The 15,071-nt window shown below is 38.4% G+C and overlaps 1 protein-coding gene across 12 annotated transcripts in view; it reads right to left on the bottom strand.

Moving 5' to 3' along the window:
* The window catches only part of dlg1b (discs large MAGUK scaffold protein 1b), a 146,603-nt gene that overhangs the window by 32,249 nt on the left and 99,283 nt on the right, over positions 1-15,071 (bottom strand). For all 12 annotated transcript variants that reach the window (XM_067363948.1, XM_067363950.1, XM_067363951.1 and 9 more), the window contains 2 exons: positions 12,120-12,256; positions 11,888-12,032 (listed from right to left, as the gene is read on the bottom strand). In XM_067363948.1, coding sequence (XP_067220049.1) covers positions 11,888-12,032; positions 12,120-12,256 — 282 coding nt within the window. The remainder of the gene's footprint in view (positions 1-11,887; positions 12,033-12,119; positions 12,257-15,071) is intronic.

The raw sequence follows: 15,071 nt of genomic DNA, 5'->3' as shown, positions 1-15,071 counted from the left end.
CGAGAGAGAGAGAGAGAGAGAGAGCATGCATGTTTACAGTGGGAGCGGGGTTGCGGTTGTTGACTGACTGAGAGTGACAGATGCATTGCCGTAGTAACGTGTACATGTAGCCTACTTCGAAGTGGGCTGTGGCTGAAAGCACGTTGCAATGACATCACATGACACATCTAGACCCCAAATCTGCAGGAAATCTGCTGCAATTTAGAAAAATTGCAAGCTTCTCCGAATATTGCGGAGTTTGTTTGAATTTCTATTAAATGCTGCAATCCTGGAGGGACTGGTTACAGCCCCTTTAGGAAATATGGGCTCCGCTCGAAAACTTAAAATCGGAGGATGCATTCCAAGGCAAAAAAAGCATCAAGACAAGTCAGATTCCAATATTAGCTTCACTTCCTGTGTCGAGATACCTTCATCTGATCAGTTTTTAGAGGCAGCATATCTTCTGCTGCCTTTGATATCCCACAATCATGTGCTTTCCAGTCTGTGACAGTTGAGCTAAAAAAATAAAGATGCAATCTGAAATTTGCAGTTAGTGGTCAGTTTGTGTGTAAATATACGTTTTTGACCAACGTTTTACACTTCTGATGTCATTTCTAGCGAGAAATTACTATTGTAATAATGAAATATTTGCTTAGTTATCTCCAAAGCTTGCTCTCTTTTGCTGTAGATCATTCATTAAACCGCACAGCTGCTTCAGAAGTCTGTCCGAAATTAGTTTCGTGAGGTACCTTTGTGTGCTACAAAGGTCACTGCCTGATAAGGCAGCAAGGCAACAAGTCAGCTGACTACGTTTTCGGACGTAGCCAACATGGCAGCTTATAAGGTTCTGAATCAAGTGCCTGTATCTCTTCTTTAGATCTTCCATCAACCATTTCCATGTGTTATGAAGGAACCAACATATCTTGGCTGCAGTATTCTGCATGCGACCCTCCTAATTAGGGACCTTTTCTCTTCTAGTGGTTTTGAACTTATTTCTAGACTTCATCTGTGTCTAATAGGTCACGAATTATGACCGATATGGGGGTGGTTTTGTCTAATTGCCCCATACACAAGGGGGATCAGCGCTATGAACAGAGTTGTGCAGGCTTTGACTTTGAGACAGGAGTCATCCTTCATCATATTGGGGTACATGGCAGACATCCTTTTTAAGGATTAAAAACGAGTGTGTCTAAAGAGAGTTGTATGGGGCACATCAGAAGAGGTTGAGAGATCAAGAGCTTTTTATGACAAAGGCGTGTCTGATTTGGTGGTGTGGTGTTGTGTCTGTAAGTGTGTTACTGTGTGTCTGGGGTCAACAGCCGTTGGAGGGCTTAACTGTGGAGAATAAGGGTGGTTGATTATGTAAATGTGCTGGTGGCACCCATGGGGTAAGTATAATAACTTTGAGGTAACTTTCATTCAACAGACTTTAGCTTACTGGAAAATTATTCTGTCCATCTTCAAAAGTCAAGATATTGTAGGTCAAAAGCTGTAGTCCCAACCGTACTAAGTACTTTGAAGCTACAGTACAAAGCTTAAGTTCTTTTCACATGACTTGCATCAGGCATGCATCTCTCAAAACAAGCATACTGTGGTGCTTTGACATCCACATGAACAGCACTGCAGATGAGGGCTGTTCACACAAATGACACTCTCATGCTCTGTCAATGCAATTGTTTAATTGTCATGTCTATGAACACATGTGTCAGATGGACATCCTTGACCTGCCACCACTGGCCAGAGCCATTAAGATAAAAATACTTCCAATCCGATGAATCTGGAGTAAGAATAAGCATTTTAAATAATAAATTAATATAATTAAAAGATGTGTCAAACAACGTCATCTATCGAGAGGATCAGGCCACCAGCCATAAGCTACATACTGATGCATCATGATTTTCTTGATAATTGTTGTCTGGGCTTTGAAAGGTCAACAACAAATGGAGTCAAAGTTGAAAGTGTTTGAAAAGTTGAAAGTGTTTCAAAGTTGAAACTCTGGGTATTGCATTGCATTCACAATACAGTGCCTAAGGTAATACTATAGTTTGACGTATTACACTGGGGAACACTGACATGAATCATGTTTTAAAGGCCAAATTAAGTTAATTTGTGTTTACCGTGGCTTTTCAATCAAAAGAGACTAAACTGTGATGAGATTTCTCGTCGAGGCGAAAAGTAGTCTCGTGATGTTGATAACTCTCAATATGAAAGCTATTTTAGGCTGGGCAGTGTAGTTGTAACCATCTCTTAGCTCTGTATCAAAGAAAAATGTGGTCTTATTTGCACTTTGAATATTGAGAGTGTGTGATTATGGTTGCACTTATTGTAAAGTGTTACCATGAAAACGAATAACAGTTTTCTCTTCATCTTATTAAGCACAAACAATAAGGTTTCATTTGTTAACATTAGTTAATGCACTGTAAACTATGAACTAACAATGAATGACTATTTTTTATTAACTAACATAAACAAAGATTAATAAATACTGTAGCAAATATATTGCTCATTGTTAGTTGATGTTGGTTAATACATTAATGTTAATAAATGAGACCTTATTGTAAAGTGTTAACATTTTTATTTATACTGTTTTTATTTCTATGATCAGTTTGTGGAAAGGAGTTCAGTTAGGAGGTCAAAAGTTGTAGAAGCTCATAAATCATGTACAGTAAGGTCTGAAGAGACTGAAATCATACAGAAGAGAAGTCAGTTGAGTTAGCTGACCTTTTACAGTGCTTGAGTATTGTTGTCTTTTACTGCATATGATAATTCATACTCAGAAAGTAGAACTGAAATGACATTCATTACAAGATTATTAGTTAAAACATTTCAAATACACCTGCAGAATATTTTTTCTAGTCATGATTTCACCATTGAGGATTTCTTAAAAATAGTGTGTAAAAATCTTGTCTCGTCTCGTGAACTCAGTCTCGAGTCTCGTCTCGTGAGATACCTGTCTCGTCACACCCCTAAAAGAGACAAATCATGTTGACTGTAGGGATGGGTCACGACGATCAACAAGCGAATTAAGGCTGGAATACACTATGTGACTTTTGACCAGATTTTCAGTCTGAACACATTAATACTAGTTGCTAAAAGTCAGAGACAGGATACAGATGTTCAGCAGTCGGAACTGACAGACAAAATTGCATATTGTAAGATGGGCACAGATTTTTCAGCTTTAGACTATGATGCTATCCTGATGAATATTTTGAGCTGATTTTAGAACACACACTGTTTTCATTTGCCAATCATCTCCTAGCAATGAGGTGCTCGTTTCCTTGATTTTGTTGTGTTCGGAACAACTTTTTCCTTCTGTTACCATTTACAAAGTCTGCAAGTGTATGATGGCTGGAGTATTAAAAACTGTTTAAATTTTAAAAGGTGTGTTGTGTATTCCAGCCATCAGTGGTCTAACAACTGACTAGTTGATAAGTGATGCGACGTGTATCCTAGTATGGTGTCCCATTCTCGGAATTTTTGCTCTGCATTTCACCCATCCAAGTGCACACACAGCAGTGAGTATTGAACACACACACAAACCGTGAACACACACCCAGAGCAGTGGGCAGCCATTTTTGCTGAGGTGACCAGGGAGTGACAGTGGAAGAGAGTGGAAAAGAGCGCTGTTCATTCACTCCCCCCAGCCCTGCCGGCACTGAGACTCGAATCCGCGACCTTTGGGTTACAAGTCCAACTCTCTAACCATTAGGCCACAAACTTTATTTACCATGTTGATAGTATATTGTGCTCTATGTGTTAGACACGTTTTAAATAGTCGTACAAAAAAAAGATTCTCAAAAGGTTGCATTGCATTTATCTGTGGTTCTCCATATATGCCAAGATATTTCAAGTATTTCTGCCGAAATTTTGACAAAGCTGTTTGTTTTAAAGGTGCCCTAGAATTAAAAATTTAATTTACCTTGGCATAGTTAAATTACAAGAGTTCAGTACATGGAAATGACATACAGTGAGTCTCAAACACCATTGTTTCCTCCTTCTTATATAAATCTCATAACAGTTACGTAACAGTCGGGATCATTAATATGCACGACCCCAATATTTGCATATGCCAGCTAAGGCATTACACAAAAGCAGGACGTCGGGATGTGCACAGCTGAATCATCAGACTAGGTAAGCAAGCAAGGACAATAGCGAAAAATGGCAGATGGAGCGATAATAACTTACATGATCCATGATATCATGTTATTTTTAGAGATATTTGTAAATTGTCTTTCTAAATGTTTCGTTAGCATGTTGCTAATGTACTGTTAAATGTGGTTAAAGTTACCATCGTTTCTTACAGTATTCACGGAGACAAGACTCATTTTTTAAACACTTGCAGTCTGTATAATTCATAAACACAACTTCATTCTTTATAAATCTCTCCAACAGTGTGTAATGTTAGCTTTAGCCACGGAGCACTATCAAACTCGTTCAGAATCAAATGTAAACATCCAAATAAATACCATATACTTATGCAATTAGACATGTTGCATGACGAACACTTTGTAAAGATCCATTTTGAGGGTTATATTAGCTGTGTGAACTTTGTTTATGCTGTTAAAGGCAAGCGCGAGCTCCCTGGGCAGGGAGCAGGAGAATTTAAGGGGCTGCGCAGCCTGAATCGGCGCATATTTAATGATGCCCCAAAATAGGCAGTTAAAAAAATTAATTAAAAAAATACCCATTTAAAATAAGGACCAGGAGAAAAATATATTACATTTAAACATTTTTATTTTAAACTTAACCTTCCTCTGTAATGTTGGTCTTGGGTGTCCCCAGAATGTATTTGTGAAGTTTCAGCACAAAATACCCCACAGTTAATTTATTATAACCATTTGAAAATGTCATTTTTGGGGCCTGTTTTAAAAAGAGCTGTTTTGGTGTGTACCACCTTAAATATAAATGAGCTGCATATCCCCGCCCTGCCTTTGGATGAGGGCGTAACTTGCATACGGTAGAAGCAGAATGGCTGTTTTGTATGGCATTCAGCCGTACATGTTTGAACCGGAATCAGACCCAGATGATGAAGAGACTCCGGCAGAAGAAACACAATTGAGAATGGAGCAGGACGTCTCTGAATGGTTATTTGATACATTTATGTACTTATAGAGTTTTAAACGCGTCCCCTTTGCAATTATGGATGTGCAACACACACACACACACACACACACTGTGATAACGTTCGCGCAATTTTTTGAAACTACAAACACAAATACTGTGATAACGTTTGCGAAGTACGTTAGATACACACTATAAAAACAAGGTTTAAATTATATACACAGACATTCTATGACGACGACAACAACTTTAGACGCATTTGTTATTGAATTGACTGACATCGACTGAAATGACTATTTGCTCAAAAAACATTAAATACACTTACTTCTTCTGGAGGTGACGTTGGATCGCGAACAGTAGGCAACGATCCACACTTGAGGATTAACTTTGAAGCAAGACCTTCTTTGAATTGACCTTCGTTCTCAAAACAGTCAGTCAAAAAATGATTCGCGCAAACATAAACGTATTTTGGAATTTTGAGTGGCGCCTTTCCTTCGTAAATAAAATCCATCCACTGCGTTTTCAGTGGCTCTGATGTCGGAAGTAAGTGAAAACTACTATGTTCATTATTACATCCCACAACAGAACACTTATGTTTCTTAGGAGACATTACCGGCTGTCGTTGAAACAATGGAGGATGGTTGACAGATCACCGACGGCGGGGTCTATGCCAAAACCAGATTGTCAATCAAACCACGTGGGTGGGGCTTAGCGCAATTCTACGTCACAGTGAGAGCAATCTTAGAACAGGGCGTTCTGAGACAGTGCTTATGAATTATCGAGATTGTAAAAAAAACACTGGGTGGATTTTTCTCATTCTAGGGTGGTTTTGCTCACACACTGCCTGAAATTACAATACCACAGTAAGAAATATAATAAAAACTGTGAGCATTTAAAAATCTATTTGTGCAGCCGTCATATTCTAACTGTGAAAATAACCAACCATCGCAATCATAGAGAGAGATTTTCCCGCTGATGACAACTGAGTGGACAGCGCAAAGAGCGGGCCTCATCAAAGTCTGTAAACACAACTACACCAGCAAGGATTTCATCTTTCATACTGGATAAGAACCTCAAGTGCTGCTCAAAGCTGCCCAAATCGATGATTTAAAGCAGCACTTCTCAAAGTCCGGACTCCGGTCCGGATCCGGACCCGGAGGGAATTCAATCCCAATTCAACAGCAGTAATTGTGTGTAAGGGATTAAAAGTCTGGATTTCCTACTTTGATAAAAGCATTGTCAAAATAATTTGTTTAGTGTTTTATGTCTTTTTGGAGATGGTCCGAAATTAAAGCGAAGGCGAGATATTTAAAGTTTTCCTCCGTGATTCAGTTGCCATGACATCCAGTGAGTGTACACTTTTGACGTAATTGGGCGCGAGTCGCACAACGCGACACTGTGTGGAGCAGTGGTTCTCAACCTGCGGCCCGTCACGAATGTAAATGCAGCCCTCGATATGCCGACCACAATAATAATAATAAATATAGCTGCAAGCAGCAATTACGGGGCCAAGCACAAAAACAGCACAAGAAGCAAGCCAACACGACTGTGAGCATCAGGCTAACTGCAGCAGTGAGCAATTAAAGACCTATTAAGATCATTTTAGCTAAAAGAGCTGAAAAATGATAAAAAAATGAGGATTTACTGGCTCATCACTTTTGACCAATAGGTGGCGCTGTGTCCAAATTGCTGTGGTATGGTCAGAGTGAGGTGACAATGAAACTTGCAAAGTTTGGTGTCAATATGTCAAAGCACTGAAGAGATACAGCTTCAAAAGTCGTTTTTGCATCATGCCTCAAATTCTTTGCTCTGGTAAACGAAAACGGTTTGACATATCGACTTGAAATCCATAACTTTTTGTCGGCATGGTCTGAAGATGATACGGTTCAATTTTGGTGAAAATCGGAGCAACGGTCTAGGAGGAGTTCGAAAAAGTAGGTTTTTAAAGAAAAACAATATGGCGGACAGGAAGTTCAGCCGACTATGGCAAATTTGATATCTATGTTCTCAGCATGAGCCAAGGAATCTACTGAGACCAGTTTCATTACAATTGGTGAATACAGTCAAAAGTTATTAGCATTTTTGTAAATTTTGTTATAACTTTTGACCACAAGGTGGCGCTGGTCCGAAAATTCTCAGGCATTGTCCTGATGACCCATACCGAGTTTCGTAACGATACGCTAATGCTTTCGTAAAATACAGCATTTTAGCACAATATTCAAAATGGCTGACGTCCAAAATTGCCAATATGGGAAAATTAGAAATCATTTGACTCGGCATGACTCCCCGAATCCAACGAGACCAAATTTATGATTTTTGGACAAAACCATCAGAAGTTATAAGCAAAAATGACGATTTTTCATATCTCCGCACCAGTAGGTGGCGCTGCACCGGAACACTGCATGATGCCTCTGGTCATGCTTGTGATGATATGTACCAAGTTTGGTCTGAATATGATAAAGCGTTGCGGAGATACAGCTTTATGTCCATTTTCGCTAGCACTTTGCACAATTCGTTCGCTTATTTTACGAAAACGGTTTGAGGAATTGACTTGAATTCCATTACTTTTTGTCAGCATGGTCTGAAGATGATCTGATTCAATTTTCATGAAAATCAGAGTAACGGCCTAGGAGGAGTTTGAAAAAGTACGTTTTTCAGAAAATTCAAAATGGCGGAAGAATTTTGTTTCTAGCCCTTACGGTTCAAAAGTTATTAACATAAACATAAGTGCAAATTTGGACAGCTGGTGGCGCTAAAGGGATTGAGTTAGAGACTCCAAATTTGCTATGGACATAGCTCAGACTCTAACTGTGTGCCAAATTTCATAACTTTCCCGCAAGCGGTTCTATGGGCTTCCATAGACTTCAAGAGCGGAAGAAGAAGAAGAATAAGCGTACGGAACGCCAACAATAACAATAGGTGCCTAAGCACCTCCGGTGCTTGGCCCCTAATAATAAATAAATGAATTATAGCATACAATTTATTTTTGTTTTAACATTTAAATTAAAGTGAATTTAGAATTTGAATTGAGATGGGCAGCCTTCCTGTTTGCTCTGTAGTAAAGTACTTGACAAGCAAAACCTACAATTTCAAAAGACTGAACTGTGAATTTGATGTGTGTGTTTGATGTATTTTAAATCAGTAAAAATAACCGCATCAGCGCATCCTCGGCTGGAATGAGCCCAACTCTGCGCACGCTCGCGGATCCGATGCTGCGCGAGGGATCGAACATGACAGAATGCTTGATATCGTCAGAGATTGTAGCCTACAGTGCGCTCAGTGTTGTTTGTAAAAAGAGCTGAGTAACATTTGCTTATTAAAGGTCCCGTTTTTCGTGTTTTTTTTAAGCTTTGATTGTGTTTATAGTGTGCAATATAACATGTGTTCATGTTTCGTGTGTAAAAAAACACAGTATTTTTCACATAATTTACTTATCTGTATACCGCTGTTTCCACTGTCATAAAAACGGGCTGATGACTTCCTTTTTCTATGAAGTCCCTCCTTCAGAAATACGTAACGGGTTCTGATTGTGCCAGCGGTTCCTGTGTTGTGATTCGACAGCAGCTTAGCGCACCCAAAGCCATAGAGAGCGCACCTTGCCCGGAAAGGTCACGCCACTTACCATAACGTGTGCTGCATATAGTTTTACATGTGGATTATTGTGGTGTTGTGCTGAATGAACACAAAAGACAATATTTCCCGAGAGACTGAACTCTTTAATCTCCACAAGCAGCGACAGAAAATGTACAACGTTAGCACTCACTCAGAAGAGTACCTCATATGGAAAACAGCCATATACATAAACATAGTCCCCTCTTGTGGCCATTATGTGCACTGCAGTCCAACATTAACTATTGCAGTAAGGATACCACAATTATAATTTTCGGCAACCGAGTTAAACACAAATTGTAACCATTGATCTCTAAGTACAGCGTTCCTGGGAAGGCCAAACAAAGGTGATTGGACTGCGGGATGAAAATAACACCGTTTCGACGACATGGCGACAAACACTCTCTACAAACACAACTCATGCTCTTCTCCGTGCAACAAGACCACGCCCCCTTTTTTGTGTATTCCTGTGGGCGGAGGTTAGTCAAAAAACTGTTTTAATGACGTCATTAAAGAAGGAAGTAGAGGGATGTAGTCCAAACTGGCCGTTCCATGTAGGCGACTTCTGTTAAATAAAATATCTCGCTTGGCATTGAACTTTGAGCTTTACAATTTTACAGATTTTATTTATACTCTAACAACAACATTACACACTAACTAAAGTTTGAAACATGGGATCACGAAGAACGGGACCTTTAAGGCGTTTATGTGATTGTTTGGTGACTATTGCGATGCTGTTGAAGAGAGTCATACAGTCATAAAGAATTAAATAACTTAAAGTGATTGTATATACAGTTTGTGTGTTCATTGAGCATTACTGATTATTATTGTAAAGCTAATGTCAGTAAGTTAGTTTTTATTTGTTATTTATTGTGTGCAACATCTAGGCATAATAGTATTATCTGCTAATACCATAACATTAAATCTGATTGGTTTGCATTGGTGACGCCATATGTACATTATACGCGGCCCGTGAGACTTGCACTTGGACCATTGTGCGGCCCACTGGGAAAAAAGTTTGAGAACCACTGATTTAAAGCATATAATCATCCTTCTTGATGCTTAATATTTCCAATGAACGGCGGCGATCAAGCGCCACACATGGAAATGGTCGAGTCTACAGAAAAACGAGATATTCTCCATTTGTTTTAACCGATACAAAATTAATATTTCATTTAATGCGGGTTCTATGGCGATTTCCCTTGCACAAAACTGGACGCGCGCGCTCTCGCTCAGATATCACATCTGCGCGCTCAAACTTCTGTCCTCCTGCATATGCAGTCGTGAATCTAGAACTGTCTTCTCTCCAGGATTTAATGTTGCCATAAGCGAAACATTATAGTGTGGGCAGAAACATTAATCGGCACATATGCCAAGTTTGCCAACAAATGTAAATCAATATTTACATAGCATAATAGTTGTACATTTATCTGCCTAGCATGGCACTCCATACGTTGCTAGGTTACCAGAGAGCGAGTGCCTTTGTTAATGCAACCAAACTTGCTTCGCAACCTCTGTTTTCTTCTGACGAGGAATAAAAAATATCGAACGTTTTATCGAACACATTTTTTAGTGATATCGATCACGTGTCTATCGCGATAAATATCGTTATCGTTTTATCGTCCAGCCCTACACCACAGTATCATTGTTAGCGAAACAACTTGCTTTAAACGACCGTCACACACAACTTGAAAAAAAAGAAATGGCTGTATCTTGGTCAGTAGACGAGGTGCATACTCATTGGTAGCTGAGGAGCGAATCCACGGCAGTAGAGGCAGCGCAACTATAATGATCAGTCTAAAATCCCACCCACTTTGAAGCAGTACTAAACTGCAATGGAAAAGCAAACAGAAAGTAAAGCGAGCCGAGCCCTGCCGTACCGAGCTGAGTAGTACCATGCAGTGAAAAAGTGCCACATGTTACGTATTCCATAACTGTGTGTTCTTCAATAAAAACAATATATATTGAGGAAAATATTTATTTTCATGTCTGATATCATTCTATGGGCCAGATTTACTAAACAGGGCAAATTAGCGTGCAAACCATAGTAAATCACCTTGCTTGATTAATTTCAATATTCTCCTCCAATAAATTGTGTCTGAAAGAGAAACTTCTACAAATGCATATGCAATAAGATCAGCCGCAAAAATAACCCAGATCATGCCTATTCAGCGCAAAATTTTCACTGCTTGTCTTTATTAAATCCTGACAGTAGTTTAATGCCAAAAGAGGGTTTGCGCTGGCACAAGCTGTTAATAAATCTGGCCCTATGTGTTTTTAGCTTATTATTAGAGATTACAGATTATTTTAATATAGTAAAAAAAATAAAATAATTTAAATATTTTTAAGTCCTCCTGCACCCCCTTGGAAATTTGTTGAGGCCCCTTAGTGGACCTTAGCCCCCTGGTTGAGAACCACTGGTTTAGCTATTTACAAGAATGCATCCTGTGTAAATTCCCCCAGAAAAAAGAAAAAAAAAACACTTTGAGTGAAATCAGCCTAATTGGGGCTTCCTTAAAATCAATTGGTTGACTAGTCATTCAGGCAACCAACCAACTAATCTATTTTGAACATACTGTTTGTGTTTTGCACATCCCTAGTTGTATATTTTCTTAAAACAAAAAAAACACTCAACAGGCAGATCATAGTCATTAGTCTTATGTTTAAGAGCAGGAAGACAAACGGGGGGGCATTGTGCAGTGGTGCCTTCACCTCCCCTGCGCTTAGGCACAACGTAGGCTTTAATGGCTGTGGGGGCGACACGTTCAGACAAGAGCAATCGATAGTAGTTTAGTCCTCTCCTCTGTGGCCTATTAGTGCTCCTGCTGGCAGAGCTATGAACAGAGCACAGATCAATACCCTCACTGCCGGGCATGGGCCTCACACACTGCAACAGTCTGGTCAGTAGAGGTATGACACTTTATCCCACCCCAATCACCACCACATTTCACAGCTTTTACAAATGTTTCCGTCGAGGCTTTATGTGCAGTGGAGAATGAGAGATGTTTTGAGGGAGGCTGTGAAATGTATTAATGGATTACATAACTTTTTACCATAACTTTTTAAAAGTTACATCATTCTATTAGTAGATATTGTAGACTTTGCAACATATGGTGCTTTAAATATTTGACTACCTAACAACTCCTTCACTGTTTTTACCACTATTTCACACCATAAGAATATAAACTATGAGTTTTTTTTTTTAATTTTTGTCAGGTCATTTTATAGTGGAACTCACAGTTGGTGATGTCAGGAGGAGCAAAACTGTCATTCATGAAGACACTATTGGGTTTAGCCACTTTCAAGTAGACCACGTCTGGGGTATTTTTCAAGGCAGTCACGGCATGCTCATGGGTAACCTCCTCCAGGCAGGAGCTATTCACCTAAGACCACCAAAACACACACAAACACAGGCTTTAGTCTATTTAACAAGCACATGGTCAACAATAGGCAATATACTTTTTCCTTACAGCAAGAAGTTTGTCTCCTATCTGCAACCTCCCGTCTTTGTGTGCGGCTCCACCTTCAATAATCTTAGTGACGTAGATGCTATTGTCCCCTGGGATGTGTTGATTCCCAACACCTCCTGCTATACTGAAACCAAGACCTGGGATAAACAAAGATACAGACAAAAAACAAAAGGTTAACGGATGGTGACAGCAACATTTATATTCAGCTCTAATACATTTGGCACTATACCCAAAACGTGCAAAAATCATCCATACAGCATGAGAAAAAAGCTATTAATAGTAGCTAAATAATCATCAACAATATCTGTCATAATGAACATTCTCTCTCATACACACACAACATAACCATAATGAAACATGCAGTAATCTTTAAATTTGAATACACAAAAATTATTAGTTAAATTTCTGCATAAATTATACAACAAACTGTCCAAAGCCATGGGAGGGGAATATTTCCATAGCAACAGCAGCTTAAAGTCTTTGCAGTGTTGTTAAAACGTCATGGCTGGCCTTAAAATAGCCCCATTGCGTATTGTATGTGTGTGTAAATTTATATATTATATATTATATATATATATATATATATATATATATACATATATATATATATATATATGCACTCACATTTTTTCCAATAGGGGACATTGTCTATGGTCTCTAGTTAAAGCTTGACTTGAAAAATAGTACACTCTTAACTCTGATCAGATACTGATCCCAAGAAATTATTTAGCAGTACTCTTAAAGCACTTTAGCAGTATAAACACTGTCTCTGTGACATTATCAGAATACTATTTGAGCATCCAGACATGCCAGACACAGCAACTCTGATCAACCAATGGTGGCACTATCTTACTAGTACTCTTACTACTAGAGTAAACAAAGCTGTTTAGTGCCGCTAGTACTGCAGAAATTGCTGTTTTACATTGGATTTCTTTGGACACTGCATTACATCTTGCTGAGGGTTGCTTTGTTAAGTTGTCTTTGAATATGAAGTCTCCAGGTGTACAATGTTCTATACATTACATATATATATATATATATATATATATTTTTTTTTTTTTTTTTTTTTTTTTTCCAAGGAGGGGACATTGTCTCTAGTCTCTAGTTCAAGCGTGACTTGAAAAATAGTAGATTCTTAACTCTGATCGGATATTGACCCCAAGAAATGATTTAGCAGCACTCTTGCTTCCTCAGTGTAATGCTGGGAAGTATTAAAGGTTTAGATGAAGAACAAAGAATAAACACCTAGAAAATGCCACATTTGGTTGGCTGAAACTGAAACTCTGTTCTGATGTATGCTATGTATCCTTTTTAAAAGAGCAAGAGTCACATTTATACATAATCAACTATGAACTTACAATCAACTTTATACATAATTTAGAAAATTAGAGCCTAGTCAAGTCAATTGTGAAGTTTTAAGACTTGCAACATGGTGCACATTAATTCGGAGCAATATTTTTTCATTGTTGATTGGCAAGATGTATTGTATGCAGTGTAAATTTCAAACCAGTATAATTACAGGTTTTTCATGCTATCCTTAACCCTGCATTAGCCTAATTTTTAACCTTGAGATATGGTTGATTCTAACGCTGAGTTAAGCATTGTTTCCTATTTTTTATAACATCTGAAACTATGTGGTGCCACAATGTTCTTAGTACAGTAGAATGAAATAATAATAATAAAAATCTTTAATAATAAAAAACTGATCTTTATTCAGTTGCAGAAATGTTTATGTGATTTTATTTCCTCAGGAAAAAAAAGCTCTCAGAAGATGAAAGTAAACATCAAACAGTGATGGAAAACATGCTAACCAGATGGATGAAGAGACTCAAACATGAAGAGGTTGTGAGCTCCTCACATTGCACTTGTCCAATCAATGTCATTAACCTCACACATACACAAATAAGCACTGACCTACAGTTTAACAGTGTAAAATAGAGAATCCCAAAAACTGCCTACCCAAGATTACCCATTTACATTCAAAACTGACCCAACATGTAAAATGGGTAAGACCTTTAACCCTCTGGAGTCTGAGGCTGATTTGGGGCTAAGTCCCAAGACACGAAACGATCGGTTTGTGCGATAAACCGAACAGTATTTATATAATTTTTGAACTCTAATACACCACTATGTCCAACCGCGTTTAGCACTCGTTAGTAAGGTCTGATCGTGCTCTGACAGCGGCAGTGATGTCTCGCGCTCATTGAAGTATATGACCAAACGAATCGAGTGATGAATGCAGTTGGACATAGTGGTGTATTAGAGGAAAAAAAATATATAAATACTGTTCGGTTTCTCACACAAACCGATCGTTTCATGTCATCAATGGACATCAATGTGTCGTCACGAGCCGCAGGGTTTAATTTGGACTTGTCTATGCAAGTTTTATTTACTCTTAAAGTAGAAGTTCCCATCCACTAGCATTATTTGACTGACAGACAGCAACGGTTGGAGTTAAAAATCATCATTTGTGTTCTACTGAAGAAAAAAAGTCACCTACACCTTGGATGCGCTGGGGGTAAGCAGATAAACATCAAATTTTCATTTTTGGGTGAACTATCCCTTTAAGTCACTGAAATAAGGCCAAAAAAAGTATATTAAATCTGTGTTCACAAGACTTCTGGGTATTGGAGGTTGTAGACTAGAGTTTTTGCTTCAAAATTATAAAAATTATAATGCCTACTTGTTCATATAAAACAATATATTGATTTAGTTTTTGTAAGACACTTTTTGTCAAGAAACACAGTGTGCATGTAGGCGTGAATCATCATGAATAATGGGTCATTTAGACATGAGAAGACAAAAGAATCACATAATAATGACCTGAAATGACTTGCATATTAATGAAGCCTTTCAGTCAGGTAGGCTGTGAAAAAACCCTCTGTAATCATGTCTCAGCTCAATTTAAAATAATGGTATTCTATTATATTCTTTAAAATATAATGTATTTCT

This window comes from Chanodichthys erythropterus, chromosome 16, assembly GCF_024489055.1.
Source record: "Chanodichthys erythropterus isolate Z2021 chromosome 16, ASM2448905v1, whole genome shotgun sequence".
Lineage (NCBI taxonomy): Eukaryota > Metazoa > Chordata > Actinopteri > Cypriniformes > Xenocyprididae > Chanodichthys > Chanodichthys erythropterus.
The sequence above is the reverse complement of the archived record's forward strand: the minus strand, read 5'-3'. Positions and strand labels throughout refer to the sequence as shown.